The sequence below is a fragment of the Ursus americanus genome, chromosome 24 (genome assembly GCF_024610735.1).
Source record: "Ursus americanus isolate L20-20 chromosome 24, mUrsAme1.1.p, whole genome shotgun sequence".
Classification (NCBI taxonomy): Eukaryota; Metazoa; Chordata; class Mammalia; order Carnivora; family Ursidae; genus Ursus; species Ursus americanus.
This window is the reverse complement of record NC_142150.1, coordinates 40,443,739-40,459,543: the sequence shown is the minus strand read 5'-3', so window position 1 is coordinate 40,459,543 and position 15,805 is coordinate 40,443,739. Positions and strand designations below refer to the sequence as shown.

The 15,805-nt window shown below is 48.1% G+C and overlaps 1 protein-coding gene across 4 annotated transcripts in view; it reads right to left on the bottom strand.

Moving 5' to 3' along the window:
• Nucleotides 1–269: 269 nt before the first annotated feature.
• SPDYC (speedy/RINGO cell cycle regulator family member C) overlaps nt 270–15,805 on the bottom strand; it is a 32,594-nt gene continuing 17,058 nt past the window's right edge. For 3 of the 4 annotated variants that reach the window (XM_087855013.1, XM_087855014.1, XM_045775586.2), the window contains 9 exons: nt 8,791–8,966; nt 7,631–7,800; nt 3,157–3,425; nt 2,046–2,226; nt 1,722–1,780; nt 1,376–1,461; nt 1,095–1,266; nt 672–1,011; nt 270–501 (listed from right to left, as the gene is read on the bottom strand). In XM_087855013.1, coding sequence (XP_087711139.1) covers nt 467–501; nt 672–1,011; nt 1,095–1,266; nt 1,376–1,461; nt 1,722–1,780; nt 2,046–2,226; nt 3,157–3,186 — 903 coding nt within the window. In that variant the 5' untranslated portion in view covers nt 3,187–3,425; nt 7,631–7,800; nt 8,791–8,966 and the 3' untranslated portion in view covers nt 270–466. Of the gene's footprint in view, nt 502–671; nt 1,012–1,094; nt 1,267–1,375; nt 1,462–1,721; nt 1,781–2,045; nt 2,227–2,843; nt 3,025–3,156; nt 3,426–7,630; nt 7,801–8,790; nt 8,967–15,805 lie in introns of those variants that run through there. The other variant, XM_087855015.1, reaches the window with a different exon arrangement.

Here is a 15,805-nt window from a genome sequence, read left to right as displayed (position 1 = left end):
TCTCTGACAAATAAATAAAATTAAAAAAAAAAAAAAAAACTCTTCTCATTCAACCTCATTGATACTGTGTAGATTTCGTCATTCACAGGTGATGTTATAGAGGGGAAACTGAGGCTCGGGATGACTGGTCATCATTGGAAAGGGGAATTGTTATTACAGAGCCTGTACTCATGAGTCTCATCACTGGTACCTAAACTTGGCAGACCCCCCTCTCCTCCCATTCCCTCCCTACCCCTACCCTGGGTCAAGGAGCCAGGCCAGGGCCTAAGCATAGTCGGTGTCCTATAGACACGAGTTTATTAGAGGGGCCGGGGTCAGAGTGGGTACATTTGGGAGGAGGTGACAGGGGGCCTGGGCAGCTCTGCCAGCCTGAGGCCAGTAAGACAGAGGGCTTGGGGTAGGGGCTGCAGCCAGTAGGGCTTGGGTCAGCAGGTAAGCAGGTGGGCTACTCTTCACCCCACAAGTGTCAGTGTCCAGGGCATGGTGGAGGCTTCGGGAGGACTGGGGAGAAAGAACAAAGAGAAGCTCAGAGAGGAAACTTACCAAGTACCGACGGTTAGGTGGCAGAGCTGAGACCCCAGGTCCCCAGGTCCCCCTCCTTCCCATTCTGTCAGACCCCACACCTGCCCCCTAGGCTCCCAAGCCCAGCCCAGCTGCTGTCCCCAACTCACTGTGGAGACTGTAGGTGCCTGGCTCCAGTTGCAATTGGGGGGGCGGGATGATGAGGAAGCCCCCCACCAAGGGGTCTTCAGCCACTGAGAGACAAGCTTGGAGGGGAGGGCAATGCCACTCAGGGTTTGGGGAAGGGCACTTTGATAAGACAGGCAAGGGGTGGGGCTGGTGGGGGCAGTGGCTGTGGGAAGGGGGCCAGCCACAGAGGGAACAGTGAGGTGGCGAGAGGCTGGGGGGCCCAGGGAGGGGGCCCCGGGCCTTTGGACCCCTCTGAGCCCCACCGTGCTGGGGGCGTCGCTCTCGAGTCCAGGCCCAGTGGGACGGCTCCTTGGCCATGACCTGGCATGAGTAGAGTGCATAGTAAATGGGGGTGGGGGGACCAGCCTTGTGCCCCCCAACCCAGTATGATGATGGGGCCTCACCTCCTCACAGCACTCGCGGCTCACCATGGCACGGAAGCCCATCCGGGCCCACAGCTTATCCCTTTGATGCAGGAAGTCTGCCACCTGGAGGTGCCAATCTTTTCCCAGGGCCCACAGAAAAATCACACATTTGGGGTCCTCCACATCCTCCTCCATGTCATTTGCAAGAAACCTGGCCATAGAGGCAGGGTGCAGATAGCAGAGGCCATAACGTCAGGCCTGCCCCTTCCCACAGTCCCAGTAAGCAAGCGCCCCCCCCCCCACCTGCCATGGCCACTCACAGAGCCAGGAACAAGTTGCTGTGGGTGTACTCGCGGAGCCTCAGGCTGGCGCGCCGGAAGTAGACCAGCACCATGGCCAGGAGATACTGCAGACACAGAAAGGGGGAGAGTTACAGGTGGGCCTGGGGGGAGAGGCGACTGCGCCAGGCCCACTTGCTCCCAAGGAAGCAGGGGTGTGAGTTAGAAAACCCAGGGGAAGTGGTGGGGGGGGAGAGGGGAACAAAGATGGAAAAGGGAGGTGCTCCCTCCACCAGACTGGGAGGCCCAATGAAATAGCAGCCTTCAAGCCCCACGCATTCAAACTGACCCAGGTGACTCCCAGCCGCTATTCCCAGTGTCACCTCACCTTATCCGAAATCTGGAAACAGGGATCTTTGGAAAGGAATTCCTGGAGGAAACTGTGCTCTGGGGTAGAGAAGAGAGATGGTGGAGTGGGGTTACCACCAGCCCCCACGAGACAAGAGTGGCATCAGAGTTCCAAAGCCCGAGCCCCCACTGAACCCACATTCTGCCAGGACCCCTCCCTTCCCCTTGCCAAGCTGGGGTCACCTGAGAAGGGAAGGGGCAGAGATCTCAGATGCACGCATGGGCAGGTGAGATCCCACCTCTCAGGTCGATTTCACTTGCGAGCCCCACAGCCCCTTCCATGCCAGCCCCCAAGTGAACTCACCCAGCAGGTTAAGAAAGGCCTGGAGCTCCTGGTGCCGGCGCTGATGGACAGACCCACTCCCCCCACCTTGACGGCTCCAGCCCCCCGGCTTCACCTGGGTGGCAACCGCGGGGAAAGTGGCCAAGTCTTGAGTGTCACTCATCTCATAGAGGGTGGGGGCAGGTGGGCGGGGCAAGGCGGCCTGTAGAGAAAAGCAGCCCCAGGATTTGGCACCTACCCCCTTGCCCCCCACAAATACAGGTCATTGATGAGGCTGGCCTGACAGAGGACCTCCAGAAGGTGGTGAGATGGGCGTGGAGACTTGGGGCGGGGGGGGGGGGGGCGGGGGGGGGCGGGGGCGGTGCTCGGAGCAGACAGAAACGGGCCTATGTGCGGGGTGAGAGGGCCAGAAAAGCAGCAGAGTTCCTGGAGGCTGCAGCCCCCCCCCCCCCCCATCCTGGCACCCCAGGCCAGGCTGGAGAGGAAGCAGAGCAGCAACAGGCCCCACCGAGGGCTTCCTAAGTGCCTGGAGCTGTGCTCAATTCCTGAGGGCATTATCGCACTTCATCCCGTGGGTGGGTCTAGGCTAATCCCCATTTTGCAAACACGGAAGCTGAAGCGTGGAAGTCTCACGGCCACTGAAAGGTGGGCCTGCCCGACCCCCAAAGCCAAAGAGTTTAATTGCTCCTCTGGCCCCCCAACTCTCAAATACCCCCTCACCCCACAGCAAAGCCACATACTTGGAAGGACCACCAACCCCTTTCTTCATGGACAGGAAACTGAAGCCCAGAGGAGGGATGTTATTAGACAAATACCTACATTTAGAGTCAGTTGAGGTGGGACCACCTCAAAAGTTTTCAGGCTACGGGGAGAGACGCCAACTCCAGGGGCTCAGAAGTTGCTGCCCACTACCGTGTGGCCAACGTGGGGGCCTCACCTAGGCTCCCACAAGCAGCCCAACCTCCTCCTCCTCCTCTAAAACCCCTCACCTGAGCTAGAGGATTACCTACAGCATGACTCCAGGGCCGCTAGACGGCATTTATATAGCCTTAGCGCCGCCCCGCCCCCACAGCCCTCCACCAATCAGGCCCCTTCCCAGGGAGGGGGTGGGGCTTGGGCCATCACCACCCACCTCTACCGGGCGTGAACTTGGTCTCCACATTCGCCTCTCAGATGCAGGCCCCCCCAAGCTAAGAGCTCCTCCAAGGCTTCATCACCTGCAAAAGGGGTAAAGGCAGGCCGGCGGGACCCCAGGGCCAGAATGGCGACTCGGTCCCCTCCCCACCTCTGTATAGAGCCAAGGTGCGGGCCGGAAACGAGACCTGGGCACGATTCACTGTGCCTTGGTGCCGCAGGGTCGCTGGCTGGGTCTGTTTGTTTCAGATCCAGGAACCTCAAAACCTAGGAGGCAGAGAGGACAGTGTCTTGGCATGAGAATTCCCAGAGTCCACATCCCCCTCCCTCCCAAGATGGTTTAGTGGCAGGGGGAGCCTAGCCAGTGTCTCTAAGGCGGGAGAGGAGGCCTTTGCCAGAGACCAGCAAGCCCCTCCCACCCCACCCCCAGGCCCTAGCAGATCTTAAGCCCTACCGTCAGCCCTGGTTCGTGTACTCTCTCTACAATCCTATGAGACAGTCAGCGCCTGCATTACTTTCCACATTTGACAGACGACACTTTCCCCCCCCCCTTTTTTATTGTGGTAAAATACACACCACATACAATTTACGACCTTGGCCCTTAAATTGGGTGGTTTAAGTACATTCGTATTGTTGTGCAATTATCACCCAGCGTCCATCTCCGGAACTCTTCATCTTGCACAACTGGGTGTCCATACCTATTAAACAATCGCTCCCCATTTCCCCTCCCCCACTCCAGGGCAACCGCCATGCTGCTTTCTGTGTCCGTGAATTCAGCTGCTCTACGGACCTCCTACAAGTGGAATCACACAGGAGTTGTCTTTTCCTGACAGGCTTATTTCGCTTAGCATGTCTTCAAGGTTCATCCGTGCCCTGGCATATGTCAGGATTTCCTTGCTTTTTAAGACTGAGTAATATTCCATTCTGCGTGTAGACCACAGTTTGCTTATCCATCCATCCATCCATCCATCCCGGGACACTTAGGCTGTTTCCCTGTCTTGGCTGTATCTTCCCTACCTTGGGGAATAAGGCAGTCATGACCTTGGGTGTATAGATACCTCGAGACCTTGTTTTTAATTCTTTTAGGTATACACTGAGAAGTGGAATTGCTGGCTCAGGGGATAATTCTATGTTTAATTTTTTGAGGAAGCATCAAACTTTTCCACAGTGACAGCACCATTTTGCAGTCCCACAAACACCCCAAGAGGGTTCTAACTTCTCCATATTGTTGCCAACACTTGTTATTTTCTGTTTTGTTGATGGTAGCCATCCTAATGAGTGTGAAGTGGTGATAGGTAACTTTTAAAATATGTATTTAGGGGTGCCTGGGTGGCTCAGTTGGTTAAGCATCTGCCTTCGGCTCAGGTCATGATCTCAGGGTCCTGGGTTGGAGCCCCGCGTCGGGCTCTCTGCCCAGCGGCGAGTCTGCTTCTCCCCCTCTCTCTCCCTCTGTGATCTCTCTTGCTCTTACTCTCTCTCAAATAAATAAAATCTTTTTAAAAAATAAAAAAAAATATGTATTTAATAGAAATGAAGGCCAGAAAGAAGTTGAAGTATTTAGGCTCAAAGTCGCACCACTGGTGACAACGTAAGCAGGCTCAAGTCGTGTGACCAACACATCTGCCCCTGGGAGGTCGGTTTTGTGGTTCTCATTGACTTTTTTCAGATAGGAAACTGAGACTTGGGGCCTCAACCTGACAACATCCGAATGACGGAGGAAGGCTGGGCCAGGTGGGTGGTGAGCGCAGGGCCAGGTTTGGAGCCCAGGTCCCCGGACCGCAGATGCAGGCTCCTTCCGGTGACCTGGCTGCTCTTCACTGATTGGACACCCGGCAGCCGTCTCTGCTTTACTCCTAGTCTCAGGCTTTGACCCTGGCTGCCGTGGGAATTTTCATTCCTGGGGCCTGCCCCTCCTGTTCTGTGTCCCTCGGTCTCTGTTGGTTTCTGAGTCCCTTAATCTCTTGATCTCTCTGTGTCTCTCAATCTCTCTGCGTTTCTAGGGATCTGGGTGTTTTGGGGTCTCTTGGCATCTCCGTGTCTCAGAGTTTCTTCATGTCTCTGGATCTCTGTGGGTCTCTTTGGTGCTCTTGGTCTTTTTGGCTCTCTCAGGCTGTGTCTCTCTGGATCTCTGGAGCTCTCTCAATCTCTGGATCTCTTGGTCACTCTGGGTCTCTGGACATCTCTCAGTCCCTGGGTGCCTTAGAACCTCTGGGTCTCTGAGTCTCTCTGAGTGTCTCCGAATCTCTTCGTTTCTTGGTCTCAGTCTCTCTGGTCTGAGTCCTCTCCTTGGGGCCACCTCCCATGCTCCCTGAGGAGCCAGCAGCTGGTGAGTGGAGGGCCACATTTCAACCTGGCTGTCTGGCCCAGGCCCCACACTGAAGCCGAAGCCAGGAGGCCTGGCTGTCTGGTCTAGTGCTGTTTCCCGACAGAGCCCGACACAACGAAGGTGTTCAGAACGAACAAACGAACGAACGAACGAATGAATCCCCCAGAGCAACTGTGTTTTCAACCTCTCCCCCTCGGTGGGTACAAAAAAGCCTGTAGGTGGGCTTCAGGCCCATTCCCTTCAGTGCCAGCCTTGGGCTTCCACACTCCACATGGAGAGAATGTTTTCATTTTTTATTTTGAAAGAATTTTAGACCCACACAGATGTTGCTTAAAATGTATGGAGGGGCGCCTGGGTGGCTCAGTTGGTTAAGCATCCAACTCTTGATTTCAGCTCAGGTCATGATCTCAGGGTCATGAGATCGGGCTCTGCACTGACCAGGGGGCCTGCTTAGGATTCGCTCTCCCTCTCCCCCTGCCCCTCCCCCACCCCATGCTTCTGTAAAAAAAAAAAAAAAAAAAGGAAAAGTATGGAAAGTTTTTGTGTCCCCTTCCCCCAGCTTCCCCCAATGGTAACATCTTATATAACCAGAGAACAGAGAGAACCAGGAAATTGACATTGGTACAACAAAACTATGGACCTCATTCAGATTTCATCAGTTTTCACAAGCACTCGCTTTTTGATTTTTTTTTTTTGGGGTGTCTGGTTCTATAAATGTTATCACACGCATGGATTGGTGTACCTACCACCCCAAGCAGGATACGCAACAATTCCATCACCCAAAGGAACTCCCTTCTGACTCCTTCAGAGTCACACCCTCTGTCCCACCCACCGCCTCCGGCAACCATTCATCGCCTGTTATCACTTAATAACTTTACATAATTAGAATCATACTGTAAGTGACCTTCCGAGGCTGGCTTTTTCATTCAACATAGTGCCCTTTAGACCCATCCAGGTTGCTGCATGTATCAAAGGTTCACTCCTTTTTATGACCACGGATTTTTATTACCAAGTAGTATTCCACGGTTTGGAATGGGTTGTCTCCAGAATGCGCTATTACAAATAAAGCTGCTGTGAACATCTGTGTACAGGTTTCTACATGGACATAAGTTCTTATTTCTCTAGGATAAACACCTAGGAGGATTCATACGGTAAATGTATGTTTAAGTTTATAAGAGACTGTGAAACTGGGACGCCTGGGTGGCTCAGTCATTAAGCAGAGTCTGCCTTCGACTCAGGGCGTGATCCTGGATTGCTGGTATCGAGCCCCGCATCAGGCTCCTCCGCTGGGAGCCTGCTTCTTCCTCTCCCACTCCCCCTGCTTGTGTTCCCTCTCTCGCTGGCTGTCTCTATCTCTGTCAAATAAATAAATAAAATCTTAAAAAAAAAAGAGAGACTGTGAAACTGTTTTTCAGAGACAATTTTGGTATTGTCAGTATTCTTTGTTTTAGTCCTATCGTTCTTTTTTTCTTTCTTTTCACGCCTTGCTAGTTATTTCTACCTATAAATGGATATGTACCTTCTCCACCATTTTTTTTATTATTCTGACATCCTCTACATATAAACTCTTGACAACCACGTGTCTGTCTTCGCCTGGTGTTCTCCTCTGTGTGTCTGTCTCTGCGTCTCTTCCCTTCTAAGGACACCAGTCATATTGCGCTAGGGCTTACCCTAATCAAGTATGACCTCATCTTTACCTGATGACCTCTGCAGAGACCCGATTTCCAAATAACATCCCATTCACAGGAAATGGAGGAAGGAGGGGTGACTAACATATCTTTTGGGGGGGGGCAACAACATACTCCACAACTGAAAATAAGCATGTGAAAAGATGTTCAATATCATTAGCCATTAGGGAAATGCAAATTAAAACCACACGACTAAGGAAACCAAATAAATAAGCATAGTTAGACACGGAAGTATATAACACATTATACAAAGAGTTCCCGTAAAGATTGTTTGATTAAAATTTGTCGCTTAGAAATCCAGCTATTACGCTCCAGCCAGACTGGCTTCTTTCAGTTCTTCTCTGAACTCTGTCCCCCACTCCTTGCCCCAGGGCCTTTACACATGCTAGCCCGCCCCCCAATAAGACCGCTCTGCTTCCTCTGGGACAATTCTACTCCCTCCCCCATTTTATACTTACCGGAGTGGCTTGCTTCAGTTACTGAATTTGAGCAGAAACGTTTCTGCCACATCCGAGCAGAAGCTGTAAGAGCCCCACAGTGATTCTACCCTTGCTCTCTTCCACCTGCGCTGGGCGGCCTCTCTAGCCTGGAGTCTGGAATAAAGACATGAAACGGGTCCAGAGCCAACCTGTAAAGGGCATGGAATGTGAGCAAGAGAGAAACTTTGGTTTTTGAAAGCCACGGAGGTTGTGGAGTTGCTTATTACTGTATTGGCTCTCTGTCTGCCGCTGTGACAAGTTGCCAGAAATGGCATAGCTTTAGACAATACAGATCTATTATCCTACAGGTTCTGGAGGTCAGAAGTCCAAAATGCATCTCACTCTGTTAAAATCAAGGTGTCTGTAAGGTCGCATTCTGCGTGGACGTGGCCTGCATCCCTTGCTTCGTGGCCTCACCCTCCGTCTTCACAGACAGCAGCGCAGTGTCCTCAGATCTCTAACTCTGACCCCGCTTCCACTTTTAAGGACCCTTACGATGACATCGGGCTCACCTGAATAATCCAGGATCATCTCTCCATCTCAAGATCCTAGACTAATCACATCTGCAAAGGACCTTTTGCCATGTGAGGTAAGGTTCTCAGTTTCCAGCAACTGGGATGTGGATACCTTTGAGAGGCCACTATTCTGGCCACCACATTTATCACAGCATAATTTAGGCTATGCTCCTGAATCCACTATTTCTAAAATCATGTATTAGCACTACATGCTATTTATGAAAGACACACATAAAACAGAAGGATATGGGGGCGCCTGGGTGCCTCAGTTGGTTGGGTGGCCAACTCTTGATTTTGGCTCAGGTCACCATCTCAGGGCCGTGAGATCAAGCCCCAGGTCAGGCTCTTTGCTGGGCTTGGAGCCTGCTTAGGAGTCTCTCTCTCCCTCTGTCCCTCCCCACACTGCTCGTGCTCTCTCTCTCTCTCTCTCTCAAAAAAAAAAAAAGGATATAAAGAATTTGGAAGTACAAGCATTGAGAAAAAAATTAGGCAAATACAATAGGAAGATGAAATAGCTGTATTAGTATCAGAAAAAAATAAATTCCAGGTTAAAGCATTACTAGATAGAAAGAGGGTGCGTACATAATGATTTCTAAAATAGATAGCAATTTAAAACTTACTTACTCTTAAAAATAAAGTCCGTGGGGGCACCTGAGTGGCTCAGTCGGTTAAGTGTCCACCTTTGGCTCGGGTCATGATCCTGGAGTGCTGGGGTGGAGTCCTGCATCGGGCTGCCTGCTCAGCAGTGAGTCCGCTTCTCTCTGCCTGCCGCTCCCCCTGCTTGTGCTCTCTCTCTCTCTCTGACAAATAAATAAATAAAATCTTAAAAAAAAATAAGGTCCGTAAGCAATAAAGATAAGTAAGTATATACATATATATAAGTAGGTAGAACCACAAGGAAAAATAAATAGCAATAAAGCCATAAAAATATGTAAATTTGTATATATAAAACATATATATATATATATATATATATATATATATATATATATATATAAATGGATAGAACCACAGGGAAAACAGACAAATCACAGCTGTAGATTTGATGGCACGTCAAAAAAGAAGAAAAAAAGATTTGGTGGCATGTGCAGGCAAAAATTTACCAAAGGTATAAAAGATATGAATAATGTGTTTAATGAATTTGACCTAGTGGACAAACACGGAGCATTGCACCTAAATGCAGAAAAACATACACAGAACATCTTCCAATAAATTGATTAAATTCTCAATCATAATGCAACTCAACTAATTTCAAAATATTAAAATCATTGTGTTTTTTGACCACAATGCAATTAAGTTAAACGTCGTCAACAAACAGATAAACAGAAAGAAAAAAAAAGTACGTATTTGGAAACTAAGGGAAAAAAACACAGCAAAAGTTAGAAAATAGATAATAGATTTGTGTTGTTTAGATTGCAAGTCATAATGAAAATATCGTCTATCCAAATTGGGGGACACAGGTAATAATTCTCAGAGAGGAATTTATGACCTTTAATGCAAATACTAGGAACTAAGAAAGGGTGAAGGCTAATGAGGGGTGCCTGGGTGGCTCAGTTGGTTAAACAACCATACCCATTTGTTTATGTTAGAGAGAGAGAGACCATGTGCACGTGTGCGCAAGCATGTGGGGGGAGGGGTAAGGGGAGAGGGGAATCTCAAGCAGACTCCCGCTGGGTGGGAGCGCCCCCCCTCCTCCTCCTGCCTTGATCCCAGGACGCTGAGATCATGACTTGGGCCAAAATCAAGGGTCGGCTGCTTAACCAACTGAGTCACCAAGGTGCCCCAATAAATCAATCTTAGGGGCGCCTGGGTGGCGCAGTCGTTAAGCGTCTGCCTTTGGTTCAGGCCGTGATCCCAGCGTTCTGGGATCGAGCCCCACATCGGGCTCCTCCGCTGAGAGCCTGCTTCTTCCTCTCCCACTCCCCCTGCTGTGTTTCCTCTCTCGCTGGCTGTCTCTGTCTCTGTCAAATACATTAAAAAATCTTTAAAAAAAAAAAAAAGAAAGTTACAAAACAAAAGAGCTGGGGGACTTCTGGGTATCTGGGGACCATAGCAGCTGGCTGGGCCCCCATTTTTCAACATTTCCTCCCAAAACAAATCAGAATAACAAGAGTGGGAACTAACACTGCTGAAAACACAGCCTCAACGTAACTTAAAAGTAGACAGTGTTCACCCTTCAAAATAACTAAATAAAAAGAAAGCACACCAAATCTCAGTGCAGATCTCACCCCACCCACCAGCCGGCTTTGTGCCTGGAGAAACCAGGGAGGGAGAGGGGGTTGCAGCAGGGCCCAAGGTAGATTCAGAACCTCCATGGGAAAGACTGTCTTCCTATAACCCGAAGATACTAGGAGAATGTCTGGGGAGGTCAGAGCTGGCGTCACAGGCAAGAACTTCAAAGTGGGTGGGATTTGAGGGGGTCAGTTTTTAAAATGCATAGGTTCTGGGGCACCTGGGTGGCTCAGTCCGTGGAACATGTGACTCTTGATCTTTGGGTCATTAATTCAAGCCCCACGAGTTCAAGCCCCACATTGAGCATAGAGTTTACTTAAAAATAAAATAAAACGCATAGGGGCTCCTGGATGGCTCAGTCGGTTAAGCATCTGCCTTTGGCTCAGGTCATGATCCCAGGGTCCTGGGATTGAGCCCCACATCGGCTCCTTGCTCAGCAGGGAGCCTGCTTCTCCCCCTCCCTCTGCCCCTCCCCCTGCTTGTGTTCTCTCTCAGTCAAATAAATAAATAAAATCTTTTTTAAAAAAACACCTAGGTTCCGGGAGAAGAAAACAAAAGCAAAAATGAGCAAGAGGTATCCCTGAGCAATTGAGTGGTGAAGGGGGTAAACAACAAAAGGGGAAAATTTAGGGTCTTACAAGACAAAAGAGAAACAAAAAAGTTGGAGGCCACAAATCCCTCCCCTCACCAAACAAATAAATGAAAATCCACTAAACTGTAGACTTTGCTCTATTGACATAAGAGTGCTATTGAACTAGGAATCGTGTAAAACACCCAGACCACAAAAATGAAAAAGAAGATTATTAACAGATCTGTATGGAGTTATTATTAAAAACCAAAAAAAAAAAAAAAAAAAAATGCGGTGCCACCTGTCTGACTCAGTTGGTAGAGCATGCAGCTCTTGATCTCAGGGTCATGAGTTCAAGCCCCACACTGTGCATGGAGCTTACTAAATACAAACATACAGACATACAAAAAAAAAATCGGAAAATAAAAATACACAAACTAGAAATCTCCCTCCACAAAAAAACCATGAATCCAAAGAAAAATACCCCACCCCCCCCGAAAAAAGAATGAATCACACGTCAGGTCACAAAGAAATCATCAGTAAGTTCAATAAAGTAGAAATATTATGAACAATATTGTCTGAGCACAACATAATACAATGAGAAATCATTAATAAAGACAAAACCAAAAAGATTTTGGTGAAAATAAACGGGAATACCAATTTCTAAAAAATAATGAGAATGAGAATACTTCCTATTGGATTCTGCGAAATCTGTTGAAAGCAACGATCAAAGGGAAATTCGCCGCACTAAACACTTGCATCATTAAAATGAAAGAATGAAAAGAAATGAATGTAATTCCCAGCTCAGGACTAGAGAAAGAGCCATAAAGTAAACCCAAAGAAAGCACAAATGGGGAAACAGTAAAAAAACAAAAACAAAAAACAAAGATGAACGGACTGTAGAATAAAAATTGGACTTGGATTTTCAGAAAAGTTAGCATATAGAAAAAAGTACCAGCTCCCTTGTTTAAGAAAAGGGGGGACATGGGGCACCTGGGTGGCACAGCGGTTAAGCGTCAGCCTTCGGCTCACGGCGTGATCCCGGCGTTCTGGGATCGAGTCCCACATCAGGCTCTTCCGCTATGAGCCTGCTTCTTCCTCTCCCACTCCCCCTGCTTGTGTTCCCTCTCTCGCTGGCTGTCTCTCTCTGTCAAATAAATAAATAAATAAATCTTAAAAAAAAAAAAAAAGAAAAAGAAAAGGGGGGAGAACACACTTATAATAAATAAGAAGTGACAAGAGGAAAACCGTGGGCCAAGAAATACTTTTACATCTTAAGGTTCATTTCCAAAAGGTCAGAGTGAGGAGCTCAGTACACGCTCTCCGCAATGAAACAACCATTTACCTGGGAAAAAATATTTCTGAAAACCCAACTATTTTATGTCTGGAAATTCTCCTACAGGCACACCCAGCAAATGTAGAAGAATTCATTCAAGGAAATCTCAGTAAGAACAGCGAGAGCTTGTGGCATCATCGGGCCACAACCCACTCCTTTCTCTTCCCATCCCCTCCCCCTCCTGTCTTTTCTGGAAGCTCTACTTCGGGGCGTTGCAGCCGAGAAAGCAGGGGCCTCCCTCTCCCACTCCAATCGCCACGTCCCAGGGTAGAGCGAATGTTTCACTCCAGGAGGGGCAAGCCATCAGTGTGTGTGACCCCCTTGTCATGGAAGCTCTCTAGTCCGGGAAAGTGCGGCAAAAAAGAACCGGGCATCTTTTCCCCACGCCCAACCCACGCTTGTCGGAAGAAGCTCTACTCCAGGCATGACAGGCCTAAAATCCTGGATCCCCATGACTCACACCCCAGCTTTCTCCTAGCGCAGGGATTCCATGCCAGGAGCGAAAGTCGAGAAGACCTCTGGCTATTGTCCCCCTCCCCCACCAGCTTCTAGAGCCAGGGCCTCGCTCAGGATAATGGGCTGCTCTCCCCAGCCCTAGGTCCCGTAGGGTGAGGCAGAGGTTCTGCCCAGGGTGGAAAGGCAGGTCATAAGGAGGAAGAACTCTCTTGTTCTGCCCGAAGGAACTGTTTTTATTTGACGCAATGCCAGTCTGTGGCTTGTCTTCTCATTCTCAGTTCCTAGGTTATTAAAAAAAAAAAAAAAAAGTTTTCCTTCTTGGGCCTTTCTCACTTTCTCTCTCTTGGATCAGTTATTCCGAGGGAAACTGTGCTGTGAGCAGTCCCATGGAGAGGCCCACATGGCAAGGAACTGAGGTCTCCAGCTGGGGAGGAGCTGAGGCCTGCCCACGGCCACGTGAGGGAGCTTAGAAGGTGACTCTCCAAGCCTCAGCCTCCGTGGATCCTTGAGTTGACCGCAGCCTTGCTTAACTCATTAAGTTAACTCATTCAGATTAGCTCATGAGAGACCGCAAGCCACAGCCCTCAACGAGGCCCCTCCCAGATTCCAGGTGCCCACAGAAGCTGCTAGAACACAGGAGATAGCTAGCTATCACAACAATAGGTCGCTAGACAGAGGACGAGTCCTAGCAGACATTAAAACACGGGTAAAGCCTCTGCAATTAACACAGCATGGTCGTGGTACAGGAGTAGACAAACCAGTCGAATAGAAGAGAAAACCTAACCCATGGACAGTGGAAATTTGGTATAGGACAGGAGACACAGGACGGATCTCAAATCCACCCGAGAAAAGGTGACCTTTATAATAAATGGTGTGCGACCACCCACTAACCGTTTGGACAGAGAAAAAAATAGACCCATTCCTTACCCTCCACCTGAGAAGACACTTCAGGTATACCAGGAGTCTAAATGTCAAATACAGAACCATAGAAGCCCTGGAAGAAAACACGAGTGAATTCCTCATTCCCCTCTGCGTAGAAACCGGCTTTCTAACTCTGATTCAAAATTCAGAGACAGTAAAAGAGAAGATTCATAAATTTGACCGTCTCAAGTGAAGAAAAGATTTTCGCACGGCAAACACACCATGAACAGTTGTGACAGCCACCTTAGGACCCAGGGAGGACAGGTCAGGAGACAAAAATCAACATGCTGAGAATGTTGGAGGAGAAAGATATGAAAATCCTGGATCTCTGATGACATCATCGAGCCACTTAATTACTGCAGGCTTTCACCACCTACTTGAACTTCTGGTTGTATGAAATAATAAATGTCCTTTAATTTAAAGCGTTCAGAAGAGGAACCTTTTGCTTGCTGTTGAAATTATCTCATGTTAATACTCGAACATTCCAGCAATAGAAACATTGTATACAAAATAGAAAACAAAAGCTGCTAAACTGCTTCTTAACAAAGACACCTGACAAACTAAGAGAAAACTTTTCAACCTATGTCCTTAACATAGAAAGAACCATTACAAATTGTGAGACAAAGGACTAAAACCTAGATTTTAAAAAATGGGAAGAAGATCTGAACAGAAAATTCACCGAATAAATGACATAACAATCTTTTTCAAACATATGAAAAAAGTTCAAACTCACTTAAATCAAATTAAGTCAACACCGAAATACCTATCAGACTGGTAAAAAGCAGACAATACAACATATTTTGTTGGCAAGGCTGTGGTGAAACAGACCTCGTGTTGCCAATGGAAGTGGGAACTGGTCTAACCCTTCTGTAGGGACATTTGGCAACATCGAACAAAGCGGCACATGTACTTACTTTGTGGCCCAGCAATGCCACATCTAGAAATTTCCCCCGATGATATACTTCTGACAGTATGAAAATATATACGCACAAGATTATTTATTGAAGCATTGTTTGTCATTGCAAATAACTGCAGCAAGCTTTACAGACTATATTATACATGGGAGCTGGGTGAAGGGATTTGGTACATCCAGACAATGGAGTATTGTGCAGCCGTAAAAGGGGGAAAGAGGGGGCACCTGGGTGGCTCAATCGGTTGAGCGACCAACTCTTTGATTTTCGGCTCAGGTCATGATCTCAGGCTCTTGAGATCGAGCCCTGTGTCAGGCTCTGCTGTCTAAGACTCTGTCTTAGCTCAGAGTCTCCCTCTCTGCTAATACTCCAAAAAAAGTGTCAGGTTCACGGAAGAAAAATAAATCTGAGAAATCGTCCCAGATTGGAGAAGACCAAGGAGACATGACAAGTATGGTAGCCAACCTCCAAAATGGCCTCTGAGTGATGCTGCTGATCATGGAACAGGGCTGACCCGTGTATCAAAAGGATACTGTGGAGATGACACAGAGTGACTTCTGAAGCTGGGTCATAAAGGACTTTGCAACTTAAGCCTTACTTTCTTTGGGTGAAGCCAGCTGCCATGTCATGAGGCCCCTCGAGCAGCACCATGAAGAGACCCACATGGCGATGAACTGAATGAAGCGTCTTCAGTTACGTAAACAGGCCATCTTGAAAACAAATCCCGCAGTCCTAGTCAAGACGTCAGATGACCACAGTCTTGGCTGACGTCATGAATGCAACGTCATCGGACACCCTGACCAAGAACAACCCGCCTAAGCAGCTCCCAAACTCCTGACCCACAGGAACTATGAGACAATAAATATTTGTTGTTTTAAGCTCCCAAGTTTTAGCATAATTGTTACATAACAATGAATAATATACCAGTGCTATGCAATTTGGAATCCTGGATTGGATTCTGGACCAGGAAAAAGACATGAATGGGTCCACTGGCACAATTAAAACGAGGTCTATAGATTAGCTAATAGTATTACAGCGCTGTTAATTTCCCGGTTTCAATAACAGTCCTGTGGTTGTGTAAGATGTTAGCATTAAGAGAAGTTTGGTGAAGGGTAGACAGGAACTCTCTGCACTGTTTTTGCAATTTTTCGTAAGCCTAAAATTATTTCAAAATAAATAATGTTTTAAAAAAGAACAAAAATATGCCTAATGAAA